This window comes from Cynocephalus volans, chromosome 3 (assembly GCF_027409185.1).
Source record: "Cynocephalus volans isolate mCynVol1 chromosome 3, mCynVol1.pri, whole genome shotgun sequence".
Classification (NCBI taxonomy): Eukaryota; Metazoa; Chordata; class Mammalia; order Dermoptera; family Cynocephalidae; genus Cynocephalus; species Cynocephalus volans.
In genome coordinates this window covers 81397378-81412359 of record NC_084462.1, presented here as the reverse complement: position 1 = coordinate 81412359, position 14982 = coordinate 81397378, and the positions used below count along the sequence as shown (strand labels likewise).

At 41.4% G+C, this 14982-nt stretch overlaps 1 protein-coding gene across 1 annotated transcript in view; it reads left to right on the top strand.

Annotated features, from left to right (window-relative positions):
* The window catches only part of MYZAP (myocardial zonula adherens protein), an 86184-nt gene extending 80461 nt beyond the window's left edge, over positions 1–5723 (top strand). Inside the window, exon 13 of the mRNA XM_063089707.1 lies at positions 4816–5723. Coding sequence (XP_062945777.1) covers positions 4816–4912 — 97 coding nt within the window. The 3' untranslated portion in view covers positions 4913–5723. The remainder of the gene's footprint in view (positions 1–4815) is intronic.
* Positions 5724–14982: the final 9259 nt, after the last annotated feature.

Here is a 14982-nt window from a genome sequence, read left to right as displayed (position 1 = left end):
GGAAGGCCCAGTGATTGATAAGATGTCTATTAGCTGAGAACCAGAGTGGTCCCTGTGTGCTCCAGGCACAAGGCATGTGTGTCATTGTAGAGTAGCCTGGCACTTTCTAACCACTTCTTACAACTGCATGCAGGGGTTATATGTGGTGCTACTGCTAATAGCATTTGACTTACAATTAGAGCTGCTCTATTTTTTTTGTCCTGCCAAAAAATAAAAAATAAAAAATAAATTGAAATCAGCCTTTTCTTATAGTGCCACTAATCCTCTCTTATAAACCACCCTCTCCCCAGCTTTTCCCCTGTCCCTGCCAGCACTGTGAACTCCTACAGGCAGGATCCTAGGTTCTCAACCCCTAATCTAGCATTTAGTTAATGCTCCATAAACATTTATTGGATAAGTGAATGAAAGGTACATACCAAGTGGGGAACTTAGGCAGCTGCTCTGTATTATAATATGATTTATTTATTTAATAAAGGCCTTGGAAGAAGTGATTGTTGCTTAAGTTTTACTTCTTTGTGTTTATTATCTCTCTCTCTCTCCTCACCGGAATGTAAGCTAATGAGGGCAGGGATCTTGGTCCGTTTCACTAATTGCAGTGTCCTGGGGACCTGCTTAGAGCAGTGCCTGGCACGTGGTAGGCACTCAGTCAGTATGTGCTGAATGGAGCCAGCTCCCTGTTGCACTCGAGAATCCTTCCTAAGTGGAGGAATGGCTGCTTGTAAGACTTTTCTCTCCTGGTTCTCTCCCTGCCTCCCTGGTCTGTTCTTTATCTTCATTGAAGGCTCCTCATTCTCCTCCAAGACCGCACCACAGAGCTCTTCGTGATTCTCCCTCGGTTACAGTAGTTCCGGCAAAGATCACATCCAGTCTCGGCTTTACCTCTCCTCCCGGTGGCTGAGCCACAGGGTAGTGTGATTCTCTCTCTTGAATACAAGTCCTCATTCCCTGCTGGGCACTCCAGGCTGGTGCCCGCCTGATCTCCGTAGTCACCACATCCATGCGTGAGCACATCCTCTTTTTCTGCAAAGGCACTTCCTCTTAGTAGTGGTTAAGAATACTCACCTGGAAGTTAGACATAGGTTTGGGTCCTGGATCTGCCTCTTACTACATCTGCTGCTCTGGGCAAATTCCTAGCCTCTTTGAGTCTCAGTCTCTACACCCCAAAAGGAAGATTTTGGTGGTAGGTGCCCACATTTTCATATTTCTGCTGACGCTGCCCCTGCTTTCTCAGTTGCCTAAGCTCAGTGTGTTGCAGTCACTGCTGAGCCATGGAAGCGTTCTGGCCACAGAGCTGCGACTCCCTTACACGGTGCTGTCCCTTTCCTTCGTCACTTGCCTCACACCGTCCAGTGTCTACCGCCACCGGCCTGTCTAAACGACTAGTACCTTCTCTCTGCCTCCGTTTCTCCTCCTCAGATTCTACACTCCACCTAATCTTTGTGGTACGTAAATTTCTAGTGAGCAAGGATCTCATCATAGAGCTAGGAGAGAGGGAAAGGGTGAGGCAGGACTCACTTCACAGTTCAGGGACTTTTAAACACCTTTTTTTTTTTTAAGACTCAGGAGTTTGGTTTGGAAAGTTTGATGTATGTTAATTAAAGCCACTGAGAACAAGTTCAGGCCATCCAGCCTTCATTCATAGAGGAAAGGAAAAAACCAACAGAAAAGACATCCCTTTCTCCAGCCCACTAGTGAAACTTGGTTTCCAGCAACCTCATAAATTATATCTTTATAGGTACAATTTAATGAAAAAATATTCCCCATGGTCATAAGTGCCCTGCGCATAGTAAGTGCTTTAAAGTGCTTGCATTTCCACATTTCTGTTGCAGAGACCATAACACAAAGTAGCTTTTTTTCCTCAAAGATTTATTCACTGATTCTGCTGTTGCTTCCCCCAGGGGAACTGCCTCTTCATGGATTAATAAAAGGTTAACAATAGCCTGACTGTGTTAAAGAAGATGGTTGGATTTCAGTTTTGTGGTTGAAATTATTTCTAGTCTTGAAATCCTGTTGTTTCCTAGTGATCAACTAAATAAAATACTCCACTTTTTTTTGAAAGGTTGGGATGTGAGAGCATGTTTTTGAAACCCAGAGGGTTCACCTCTGTAAATATTTCTGCATTTTATGGGCTTTTAGGATATTGTCACTGGAGACCATTTCCGTTATGTGGAATTTTCATAGGAGTTGGCACAAATTGCTATCTGGCTCCTACCCCGGCACTCCACTAAACTGCCTAGTCAGGACACCAGGGACTCCCATGAATTCCTCTCTGTAGCAGGTGACATTATGACCACTCACTCCTTGAAACTCCCTCAACTTTTGGTTTCCTTTGTCATCCCTGAGTGGGGTGATAGCTCCCTGCCCCGTCTGTTTCAGTTTCCTGAGCTTTTGGAGTCACAAAGATGGTTGAGATGTAGTTTCACCCTTAAAGAAATTACACCTAGCAGTGGAGACACATGTAGACCAGTGGGTACAATGCGATGTTTCCAGTGATGTGTCAGAAGCCTGTATAGTAGGAATTTTCAAGGTGTATATGGAGGTGTGGGGTAGAGAGCATGGAGAAGACATGTCGAATCACCTGGGGGGAGACATGTGAAGTTTAAAATCCTCCCCCAGCTTCGTGCTTCTAATACATCCTCTACCACTTCATGAATGATTGGACATGGAAAGTTGGGGAAAGGGAGGTGACTCTCATATTTCATCTATGTCATTGCATTAGTTGGGATAAGGAATGTAACTGCTGTATGAAAGAACACACACACACACACCTCAGTGGCTTAGAACAGTAAAGATTAATTTCTCACATCACAGGTTGGTATGAGCTTTATTCCACACAGTCATTCAGGGACACAGGATTCTTCCATCTAGTGACCCTGCCTGGGCTTTGGAGTCCTCCTGGATCCTCCACTGTACTCTCTGCATAAAGGGGAGGAGGAGAGAATATGGAAGATTATGTAGGAGGTATTTATGGATGAAACATGGGAGAAATAGAAATCATTTCTGCCCATTTAGTTACATTCCCCCCCTCTCCAAATTCAAGGGAGGCTGGAAAATGTAGTTGAGTTATGTATCCAGGAAGAAAAAAAAATGGGATGTCTCCACCTTAGTCACCAAATCCTGTTAATTCTACCTCCCAAATATCTCCCCAGCCTTTCCCTCCTGCTTCCCTTCTGGTACTGTTAGAACTCAAGTTCTCATGATCTCTCTTTCACTTCCTAAATATCAAGGATTTCTAACTAACCTTCTGCATCTGCACTAACCCCTCTGCAGTCAACACCTCTGCAGTACCAGAGGAATCTTGCTAGAATAAAAATATGAGCATATCATACCTGTCCTTAAAAGCCTGCAGTAGTTTCGTTTCCTTCTGAACTCCTTAGCAAGGCACACACGGCCCTTCTCTACTGGGCCTCATCTTCTGCCAGCTCTTTGCTCCATTCATACCAAATGTGTCTCCATTCCACATCTGCAAACTGTGTGTTCACCCTTCTTTGCCTTTGCACATACTATCCCTTCTGCCTAGAATTCCCTTGTCCCCTTTACCCACTTGATGAATGCTAGGCATCCCTCAGGGTTCACCTTCTCTTAGCAGATTTCCAGATGTGAATTTTCTGGTAATGCTAAATTTTTCTGCCCTCAGTTTTCCCATCATGTGTTCATTCTTGTATTGCTCAGGGTCCTAGCAGGAAGGGAAGACTGAGGAGAGTTAAATGAAGGGACTGTTTACAAATGTTTGCATAGCTTTAAGGGAAATAAACAAGGGACAATGGCATGCTGCAGCAGTGAAAGCTGTCGCCAACCTGTGCCTGAAGAGGCAAAGCAAGAAAGCCAGGAGAAGAGGGCGAGAGGGAGCTGGAGTGTGGCCTTTGGTAGAGGACGTAGCCAGCCACCATGCTGCAGCCTGGCTGGGAGGGAGCACGTGTCTTGACCTCTCTGTCCTCCTGTTCTTCAGTCCCCTGCTGCCATCTCCCAATGGGTCAAAACAAACCAGAAGCTCAAAGGCAAGGGAACCCATTTGTGTTGACCTTCAGGTCAGCTTCCCAAAGCACAGAGCAGAGGAGAGAAGAGGGAGTGTATATCTGAATGTCAAGCAGAGAACCTCTAGAAAATGTCTTTATATCTCTGTCATAGAACCTAACACATTATATCAAAATTATTCATGTATGTATCTTTCCCACCAAATTATGAGTTCCTTGAATGCATGTCTTAATATTTTTCTGAATCACTGATGCCTAGTACAGCCTTGAAAAGTTGCTAAAAATAATAGTCCTGTCATAGTCTGTTCGGACCTGCAGTAACAAAACACCATAACTGGGTAGCTTATAAACAACAGAACCTTATTTCTTACGGTTTGGAGGCTGGGAAGTCTAAGACCAGGGTGCCAGCAGATTTGATGTCTGTTGAGGGCCTGCTTTCTGGTTCATAGATGGCGCCTGTGTCCTCACATGGCAGAAGGGGCAGTGGATCTCTGCAAGGCCTCCTCTTCATCCCATTCATGAGGGTTCTACCCTCATGACCCAAGTCACCTCACAAAGGCCCTACCTCCTAATACTATCACCTTGGGGTTTAGGAATTCAACATACAAATTTAGGGGTACATAAACATTCAGTCTACTGCAGGACTTTTTGTAATATTTAAATATTAAACTGCATTATTAGTCTTTTTATTTTTATAATGTTTAAGTGAAATATTAAACAGCATTATTACAGTCTTTTTATTTTTAAGTGCTGAAAAGCCACTTCCTAGAGTTGTCTTATGGTGTGAATAGTATGGAGAGTTTTGTTTCATCTTCCTGACCTGTCTTTTTTCACTTCTCAGCCAAGCAAGCAGGACCCGTGAAATCATCATGCCTTCTAGGAACTACACCCCATACACAAGAGTCCTGGAGTTAACTATGAAGAAAACTCTGACTTAGGCACTCGAATGCATACACTTTTTACAGATGGACAAAAGGCCCTGGAACCCTGTGGCTTGAAGTCTGGAAAGGGTGGCTGTTGTTTCCACACACACAAAGTAAGCCAGAATGGAAATTGCTGAGGATCTGATTCACTTCTGAGACAGGAAGGAAAGTGAAGGGGAAGGAGACAGGGAAGAGAGGGAGGTGTACAAGGTCGCATGTCAAACACCCGGTAGTACAGCGTACCCTGCTGTACTGTGTCATCATTTGTTTTCAGTGTAGACACTGAAATCCTATCAGGATAATTCCTTCACAATTCATTTTCTGTTTTGCTAGACTCGGTTGGGGGAGAAAAGGGCATTCATTTGAAATTTCATGTTACCTCAGGATCATTTGTTACAGCATGAAGGTTTTGTTTACCCATAAAAGTATTAGAGGCAGTGTTTCTCTGGTACAGAGAATCCTGTTCTCAAGGAGCCTGGGCACCCAGAAAAACTTGAACCTGGAGGGAAGGGTTCCCAGGGTGCAGATGCTCTCTCCTCGGTCCCTAGGATCTGTGCAGGGTTGTGAGAGCCGCGGTTAGGGACATGTGTGGGCCAGACAAGCTTCATTCTGATGTGCTAATCTCTTGGTTTAATTTGTGCCTTATGCCTTTATTGGACCAGCTGAAATCACTGTATTTATTCAACCTGTGATTTTTTTCTCTCACTTTAACTTAAAGAGAATGTTTTATGCTGTAGAAGTTTAATCATTTAATGTTTTCAATATCAATTGCTGTTTTTGTTTAATGAATGAATAAATCTGTTTATGCACGCTCTACTTTGATATTATAACCTACATCACATATGTGTAATAAATATCATATATTTTGTTCTACTAATGTGTCTGTCTTTCATTCATGGCCATGTAGAAGGGTCAGAGAGCAAGTCAAGCTCAGGAATGAGTGTCGATGTCAGATCATGGTGATCTTTCAATCAGTGCAATCCATAGAAGCATTTATAAGCCAGAATATTTTATGTGTGTGTCCTTCTTTTTAATTCCTAAAACATATTTAGTCAACCCACCTTCTAGAAAGAGTAAGATACATTCGTGATCACAAAATACAAAAATAGTTTTTACTTTAAAAAATCTCCCTCCCTTTGTCCACAGTTCCTACCTCTTATGCCACTTCAAAAATAAAAACAAAAACAAAAAAACAAAAGAAAGAAAGCAAGATAAATCACTATGAATCAGGATAGTGTAAAGAGGAAAATGCACATTTTGGAGCCAAATTTGTTTCTAAATTCTTGCTGTGGGACCTTGGCAAGTTGTCAGAGCTCTCTGAATATTAGTTTCATCTTCTAAAAACCTGGGAGGACCACACCTGTGTGGCAGGCTGACGTGAGCATCCGGTGAGGTGATTCACATGGAGGACTGGCACGGTGCTGGGACAGGCAGCGATTGCTGTTCAGGAGGCTTGTTTTAAAGCACCGCTGACTCCTGGTGGACCCTCATGAATGGAGGTGTCCATACTCTCTGGAAATCACCAAGGAGGAGCATTTAGGGAAAGGCAGTTCTTAGAAAGGAGAGAGGAAAGCTGGACTCGAGGCCCATGCCCCCTGGAAGAGCTGGTCTGGAAGCAGTTTCTAAGTGAAAAGCAATGACTTAAAAAATGTCAGTTTTAATGAGACCCAGGCAGAAACAAACACTGCTCTGCAAACTCTTTCACTTTCCCTCCTTTCTCTCTCTCTTAAAATAAGAAAGAAAAAAGAAAAACTTAGTACTTCAAAATTTAAAGAATGCCAGGGATCATTCTACAGCTGAGGCCTTTGTATTTTTAAACATATCTTCAACATGTGGAGAATTCTAGACATTATTGCAACTCTTCAGAAACACTATTAGAGTTCCTAAATTGTACAGGCTGAAACTGAAAGAAACTGAGATAATCCTTCTAGATCCTTTGTCAAAATTAGCTATAGTGACCCGCAACCCTCCATCTGAAAGAGTGACATTCATCGCCCTCTTCCTGAGCATGGGTATTATGTAGAATTGGGGGATGAACTCTAGTATTACATAGTAACTTTATCTCACTAAAATGAAAAACAGCAGTGTATGTAAGTTTTTTTTAAAAAAATAAAAAATCATATAATAATGCTTCAAGTTATGTTCATTTCAGTCCTTCCAGTTTCTTTTTAAAAAACCCCACCTATGTACACTTATTTTGTTTTTTGAACAAATATGACTCTATACTGAGAAGCAGAATCATGTGGTTTTTCAGAACTGGGCTCTGGAGTCCACCTGCCTGAGCTCAGTCACTAGCGTGTGCATGGGTAAGTCCCAGAACCTGCCTGAGCCCCCATAAAATGGGGATAGTGACAGTTCTGTCCTAGTGGGGTTGATGTGAAGAGTAAATGTTAGTACCTGTGCAGTTCTTGGAATAGCACTTGGCACATAGGAAGCACTTACTAACTGCTACCTATTCTTACTCATACTTCCGTAACCACTTTTTGCTTATTTGTATATTATGATTATTTGTATATATAAATATATATATAATCTACACCATTGTTTCTTATAGTTAATTGGATTCCATTTTATTGATGTGCCATGATTTACTTGATCTATCCCCTAATGTTGAAAATTTGGAGATTGTCTTTACTCTTTTTTAAGCAATCCTTTGATGAACCATCTTGTGCACTCATCTTTGTACACTTGCCTAATTATTTTCTCAAGATAAATTTATAGAAGAGGAATTGCCAGGTCAAAAGCTTTGTACACTCTAAGTCTTTTGGAACATGTGGTCCAATTTGGCCTATGGAAATTTGTATCCATTGAAACTCTCACCAACGGGATGGGAATGTGATTTCCTGACCCCTTTGCCAATACTAGAAATGAGAAATGGAGTGTATAAAGTTTCTCTTTTTAGGCTACTTGCCCCCAAACAGGTAGTGAAAGAAGTTCCTTCAGGATATTGCCTTCAGATACCTGAACTCAGGGGTGTGCAGGTGTGAGTTGCAGGGCTAGAGGCCCCCAGGGCTGGGAGAGTGCCTGGGCAGCCAGCAGGAAGCTGGATGGGGCTCAGAAGGAGTGGGTGTCCCCAGGATCTAGGAATCAGAGAGGGCCTGCTGCTCAGTGAGCCAGAACGGAGAGCCAGTAGTGGAGAAAAAAACAAACAAACTCAAGCCTTGAGCTTGAGATAGCATTTGACTCCAGGCAGAGCATGCCCCACAGGGCAGATTTGGGGACTAGCCTGGGAGGGAGGACCAACATTAGGGAAGTGCTTGGAGTTAGGTGATGTGACATGGTCCCCCACTGGAAGATGCATGACCAAAAGCCGGCCCCTGGGCTAGTCTGAGCACCCACCTTCTCACCAGTGGATGTCATCTGCCTGTGCCAGGAACTCATGGGTGATCATAAGGGCAAAGGGTGAGGTTGGGGGTGACAGGAAGTTCAGGATTCCTTTGTGTCCTGGCTCAGGGCACATCAGACCATGGTGCTATTCTTGACACCCAGACTCAGAGGCCCAGTTCAGTCAGCACATGCCAGGTTCTGGGAAGACAAAGGTATGTACCTGAAGACCCTTGTCCTTTCCAAAATCTTTCCAGTGAGTCCAGCTCCTCCCAATCTTTTCAGGGCTCCAATGATGTAAGCTCCTCAGGAGCAGTTTCCCATAAAGGAAAAAGTTTCTCATGCTAGTCATTTGTAGGAATTCCTTCCAAACCTTGATAAGCATGAAGAAATCTGCAAATGAAAGGTATTCCAAAAAGAGCTTTGCTGGGGGGAAGTAAAGGAGACCAACAGTTCCTGAGTAGACATAGCACACATACACTGAATCTTTCCAACAGTCCTGCAGGGAAGATGTTATTACCACTATTCTAAGGATAAGGAAATTGCAACTCAAGGAGATGTGAAAATTGTTCAAAATGACCCAGGCCTGTCTGATTTCAGAACATAGGTGGGTGGCCTGGAGTCAGTCCCAGGTCTGCCATTAAACCGTGTTACCTGTTTGGTCAGGTCATTTCAGTCCTCTGAGACTCCATGCCCCAGGATGCAGCTTTACCTATGGAGTAAATGGAATTGTGACTCCTGCATCGTCTTGCTGTGCCGATCACATGAGAGCATGGATGGATTTCCCAGCACTGCATCAGACATGCCAGTCATTGGTACCTGCTCTTAATCACTAGCAATTACTGGGAAGGAGGTGTTGCACCATGAATCTTTGCAAACCCAAGGATTTCGTCTTACTGGGAAGATGAATTTAATTATATTAGAGCTTAATAAATACTAGTGAATGGGATTGTGCAGAAAGAAAATAGGGGGTGGTGGGAAAATGTGGCTGGATAAACAGGAGATTAAATAAACTGTATCTCCTTTTCCTCATGTGTGAATTTGAGAATAACCCATTTGACTTTGTCAGGGAAGGAAAGGCCCAAAAGGCAGACTGGGGATGTGTTTCTAGAAAGAGAGACCAGAGGCAAAGAGACCTGAGGGAGACTGTTGCTGAAGTTTGGGGTAATTCGTTAGACAGGATTAGATAACTAATACATGATGTGAAGTACAAATCCAAGTAGTTTTTATTTTATTTTTTTGCATGTGAATCTCCAATTGTTTTAGCACCACTTGTTTAAGAGATTACTGAGACTGTTTTATACTGAGTTGCCCTTGTGCCATTGTTGAAAATCAATCGGCCATGTATGCATAAGTGTATTTCTGTACTCTCTATTCTGTTTTATTGATCTACTTGCCTGTTTTGACACCAGTTTCATACTGTCTTGATCACTGCAGCATTATCACAGGCCATACAGTCAGGTGGAATAGGCTTCAATTTTAGTCTTTTTCAAAGTTGTTTTGGCTATTCTAGGTCCTTTACATTTGCATATGAATTTTATAATCTGTTGATTTCTACAAAAGGGCTGCTGGGATTTTGATTGAGACTGTGTTGAATCAACAGATCACCAAGGCGAACACCAAGATCTTGCTGTGTCAGGCCAGCTTGCAGCAACACCGTGGCCTAGCTGGGAATACTAGGTCAGCTCCTGGATGGCAGCCGCTGATTTTCTCTTCCCCAGTTGGAAAGGTACTAGGTAAAAACTTCCATAATGTATTTTGATAAAGGTATAGTACAATCTTTGTGGAATTTCAAACAAAATATTGTAAGAAACATTTATTTGTGCCCAACAGCCATAAAACTGATGTAATTTGAATGCAATAAAATATAAATAAATGGCAAACAGTTCTTGAGGGTTTTCTCTTCATTTTTCAACACATACTTTAGGGTTTTAACATAGAGCATTTACAGCATTCACCTTCCTGAATTAAGGGTGGGGGGGGGGGTTGAGAAATAATTAGTATGCAATTTTTTGGCCCTGGGACTTTTCTTGTAAATGTTTTCTTTGGCAGCCATGCTCTTGAGAACAGGAAGTTACTCTCTTGTTACAGATTTAAGACTTTTCTGAGCCAAATAACAGAAAGCTGGATTAGTTCTGAAATGAAGGAGGGGGAAAAAACAACTCTAGGCTCTTGCTGGAGATTAATGACATTTTGCAAATATTTTAATTCTCCCCTTTCCTCTTAACTTGCCACCTCCTAAACAAAACACACTCAGACTGGAAAAAAACCTTAACTGGTCGCTTTGCAGCCCAACCCTAAAATAAAATATATTTATGGTACCCACAAATTTATTTAAACATTTTTGCAGAGTTGGGGGAAGGAAATTATTGCTTTCTCAAGTTGACCTTTTTTTTGGTTACAAAATCCCCAATATGAAATTTAAAATGTAAAATGTAGTTGTGAAGATGTTAGTGTTTCCATGGTGATTATAAAGATTTATAATTTTCATTTGACATCTTAAAAATGGCTTTTGTTATAGATAAGAGTGTTTAATCAAGCTTTGTAAACAATACCTATACATTGTTTGAGTTTTGAATAGAGCATTTATTAGTCTGACTATAAAGCAAGGAAACTGGCTCTCCCACAAAAAGGCGGAAACCTTACTTACAGATGGTAAGATAGAAATTGAATTAAAGTTCAATTTTTATACTGGATTCTAGAAAAAGGGTTATAATCTTGGTGAAGTTTATAATCTGGAGGAACATTAATTTTGTGAATTACCTGAAAACAATCTGAGAGATTCTTAAAGCACAGAAGACCTTACAAAAACTTTGAGATTTACAGATAAAGAACACTTTCCTGTAACAAGTACATATCTTCTACTAGTGATCTAGGAAGTTATGGTATTAATTGTAGCCTCTCAGAAAAAAAAAAAAAAGAGTTGGATATTTCATTTACACTTACCTCACACACTCAAACTCAAATGTCCTGGTACCCAGAGAGTTTGCATTAAGTGCAAAGGGTCAAAAAATGGGGTGGCAGGGGGAGGGAAGGGACTGAGAGGTTGCTCCTCGGGACTGTCAGTACATGCCCATCTTAAAGTCACACAAGTTCATAATTTTGAAAAACACTGTTGCCAAACAAATCCATCTCTAGATTGGATATGACCAAAGACCCACAGTTTGCAACACTTGACTTACATTATCTAATGTTTTTCATTCTGTATATTATAAAGAAAATATTTATTCCTTTGAACTACCTTTTCCTTCAGTCTGCTTGAAGTGATGTTCCTCCCACATTATTCACTATGGTTTGCTTGTCTTCTGCTACTTTGACAACTGCAGTTTTTTTTAACCTTATAAACAATCTTAAATTACTCAGAACTGTTATCCATTAGATATAAAAATTAAACTAAGCCCAAGCATTCTAGGTGATGGAAAACATTATCCAGTTCCATAAGATATGGGCAACTATGGGAGTACGGCAGAGGTTGATAAACCTGAAACTTTGTCAGTGTTGGATGAATATTTATCTAAAGGGAGCTACCTGCTTCCTGGTTTTACTGCATACCAAATATTTCTTCTCAACATTTATGAGTTTAAATAGATGCAGATGTTGCCAAAGAATGTATTATAACATTAATCATCCTTGGATCATATAATTTAAGTGTTGAAAGGCATCTTGGAGTTTGTCTGGTTCAATATTCTCATTTTACGTAGAAGGAAACTGAGGCCCAGAGAAGTTAATTGCCTTGCCACAAAGTTAGTACGACACAAACCATCTCCCCTAAAAATATAGTTGGGGATTGACAAATTTTACCGCCACCCCCTTCATCCTCTTATCTGGATTAACTTTATTGTCCTACATACTATGCTTGACTATTCTCTCCTCCAAATTTTTGGGAAGAAAATCAAGGGGGAATTTTTTTTTTCCTGAATAGTTCTCCAGACTACATATTTCACGGGCATCCCTTATTCCTCCCCTGTTTCTCCCCCTAGTTGATGATTTTCAGAGCTGTGTTCTTTTTCATGCAAGACGGAAAGGAAAGGTGACCAGACACTTGATTCTGGCCAGGTCTAGGGAGAGGAAAGGGGTAGTAAGTTTTCCCTTATTCTATATTTCATGGCCTCTGATGTTCATCAGACTCCAAAAAGTCAGAGATGTGGTGTGTTGACATTGTAGCAGACACCTGCTTCTTTCTTCCCTTCGCTAAAGGGACAACTTCCTTCCCAGTGAAACTTGAAAGGAAGAATATTATGAAATCTCACCTTATAGTGACTTTGCAAATGAATTCCCTCACTCCTTTTCTGTTTTCTCATAAATAAATGTGCAAATTGTCCTTCCTCAAGCACAAAAGAAGTGTGAACATAGTTTATCTAATCATATTTTATCAATTGTTTTTATAGCCAGACTTATGATACACAATGTACTGGCTGTTTTATGAAAAATCTGAAGTGAGGCCCATTTATGTATAGGATGCTCTGCTCTGCTCTCCAGCACGGAATCTGAACCAATTCTAAGCAAAGTTTTCTTTTGACATCCTCCTGCTTCCCTTTTTGCTTGCCCTACATATTCTCCAAATCCTAGAGATGAGGTCCTTTGGGGTCTTCCTACTACCCTAAACTCATTGCTGTATATTATTCTCTCTGGTTTGTCCTTCCTCTCAGATTGCTCAAAATTCTGTTTCCCTCCTACCAGATTCCTCTCTTTTAGTATCACCTCAGCTAGGCTTTTATGAGAAAGCTCTTTGGAATTAATTCATGCTTATATGTAAATGACTGATAGACCATAACCCTTCTAGAAGTATCTGTGGTCTCAAAGGAAGATCCTTGTTAACATAATAATCTTCTTATTGATGGAATTTCAGCCAATGTGTCAAAGAGAAGAAAAATAAGTCAAGGGAAGGGAAAGGTACTTTAAATCTTGTTCAAGATTTTATATTCTAAACTGAGAGAAAGGGCCTTAGCTACAATGTCTATATAGTCTGTATCAAAGACCAGAATATGTGCTCTTTTAGGGACGTTTCTTTCTGGTGTTGAGCTTATTCATATAAAAAAAAAAAACTTATAAAGGTTTTATTACTCAATCACAAATTTTATGAAGGTTTATTATTCAATCACAAACTAACAATCTTCATCAAATTTGCTAATTAAAACTAAAATTACATGAAATTTCATAGAACCCTACATTTCATAATTTTTTTTTCTGAATTAGCTCATCCCACACTATCAAGATCATAAAGCACAGTGGTGGCCTGAAATAGGAGGTTGGTCACTAAACCACACTAAACCACGTGAAGGTCCGAAGAGAGGAGTCCTTTTCCTCCAACTTGAACCTTATTTGGCTGAGATTTTCTCATCAGAGTCTTTGTATTTTTTTTCCATGGGCAACTGCCCCCTTGATTAATCCCATTTCCCTCAGTCCTAGTTTTTCCAAGCAGCTGAGCAAACAAAGATGCAGGCGGCCATTTGAACGCGCTTCCTCCCCGGACCCTCTGGGATGGGCCGTCTGTTCATCCTGCTCGTAAACCAACGGCCTGAACGTGCTCAGAGGAAGCGGTGAGGATTTGCTGTCAAGATTAATTTTAATAGGCCACAGTCTGTCACTCGGGAACCACAGCCCCGGCAAACGGCTTTCAATTACTATTTGCTGATAAAAAGGGAGATATGAGCTGCAAATGGGGTTCCTCATTTCAAACAATGTGGGTGACCGTTGCAGGAATTTACTTCTGGTGTGGAGTGCATGCACTTTACAGCCTAAACCCTTGGGCCGCTGAGGGGAACCTTGTGTTGCTGTGGGATCGCAGTGAAATATAAAGAGGGGAAATGTGACGTTTTGTGGAAGTATAGAATTCTAGAGCTGGGAGGGAAATGAAGACTCTATCTGTGAGTTCCTGAGGACTTATGGAACTTTATGTTCTGATTTCTGGACAGAGAAATGTTAGTCCTCTTACTGCCCCTTCCACTCTTTGGCCTCCCTCTTTACCGGTTCCTTCTTCCCTCCTCCTACCTTTCACTGTTTTTCTTATACCCCAATTCCAGTTCTCTGTTTCCTCCTTTACTTTCTCTTCTCTAACTGGCCAGACGCCTGTCATTCATTTGTGAAGCTCTGCACTGAGGGACACTTGGGTGGTGGGGAGAGAGTGGCCCATAGGTGGGTGAGTCGGGAGGCCCTAGCCTTGTCTCTCCCCCTATAAACTCTGACAAAGGGGTGTGGGAGACTCACTGAAAGGGGAGGTTTGGTGAAACAGTACACAGATGTAAGCCACTATTGTTCAACGAAGTCTTACGTGCAGCATTCTTAATTCATATTTCATTAGCTATGGCGCTTGTTTATTTGAAAATTTAGTGTGTTTCATTCCCAAACAGATGCTTCCCCCCAAAAATCACGGAAAGAAAATAGAATTTCCTTCATTCTTGTTTATGACCCTTGGTTCCCATCCCTTCCCTTCCTGCTCACCTCCCTCTGCCCTCATGGATCATGTCACTTGTCCCTGGAAAAAATGTTCTCCACATCGTTTAAAAACATGATTGATACTATACAAAATGTTTACAACAAGTTCTTTAATCTTTCTTAATAACCAAGCCAGAGCACTTGGGCAAGAAGGCTGGCAGCTAAAACTAAAAGAACAACAGCAAAGTGCCAGTGAGGATGTGGAGTAACTGGAATTCTCTGACCTTGCCAGTGGAGTGCAGAATGGCACAGACCTTTTGTAAACAATCTGGCAGTTTCTTATCAAGTTAAACATTCATTTACCCTATGACCTAGTAATCCTACTC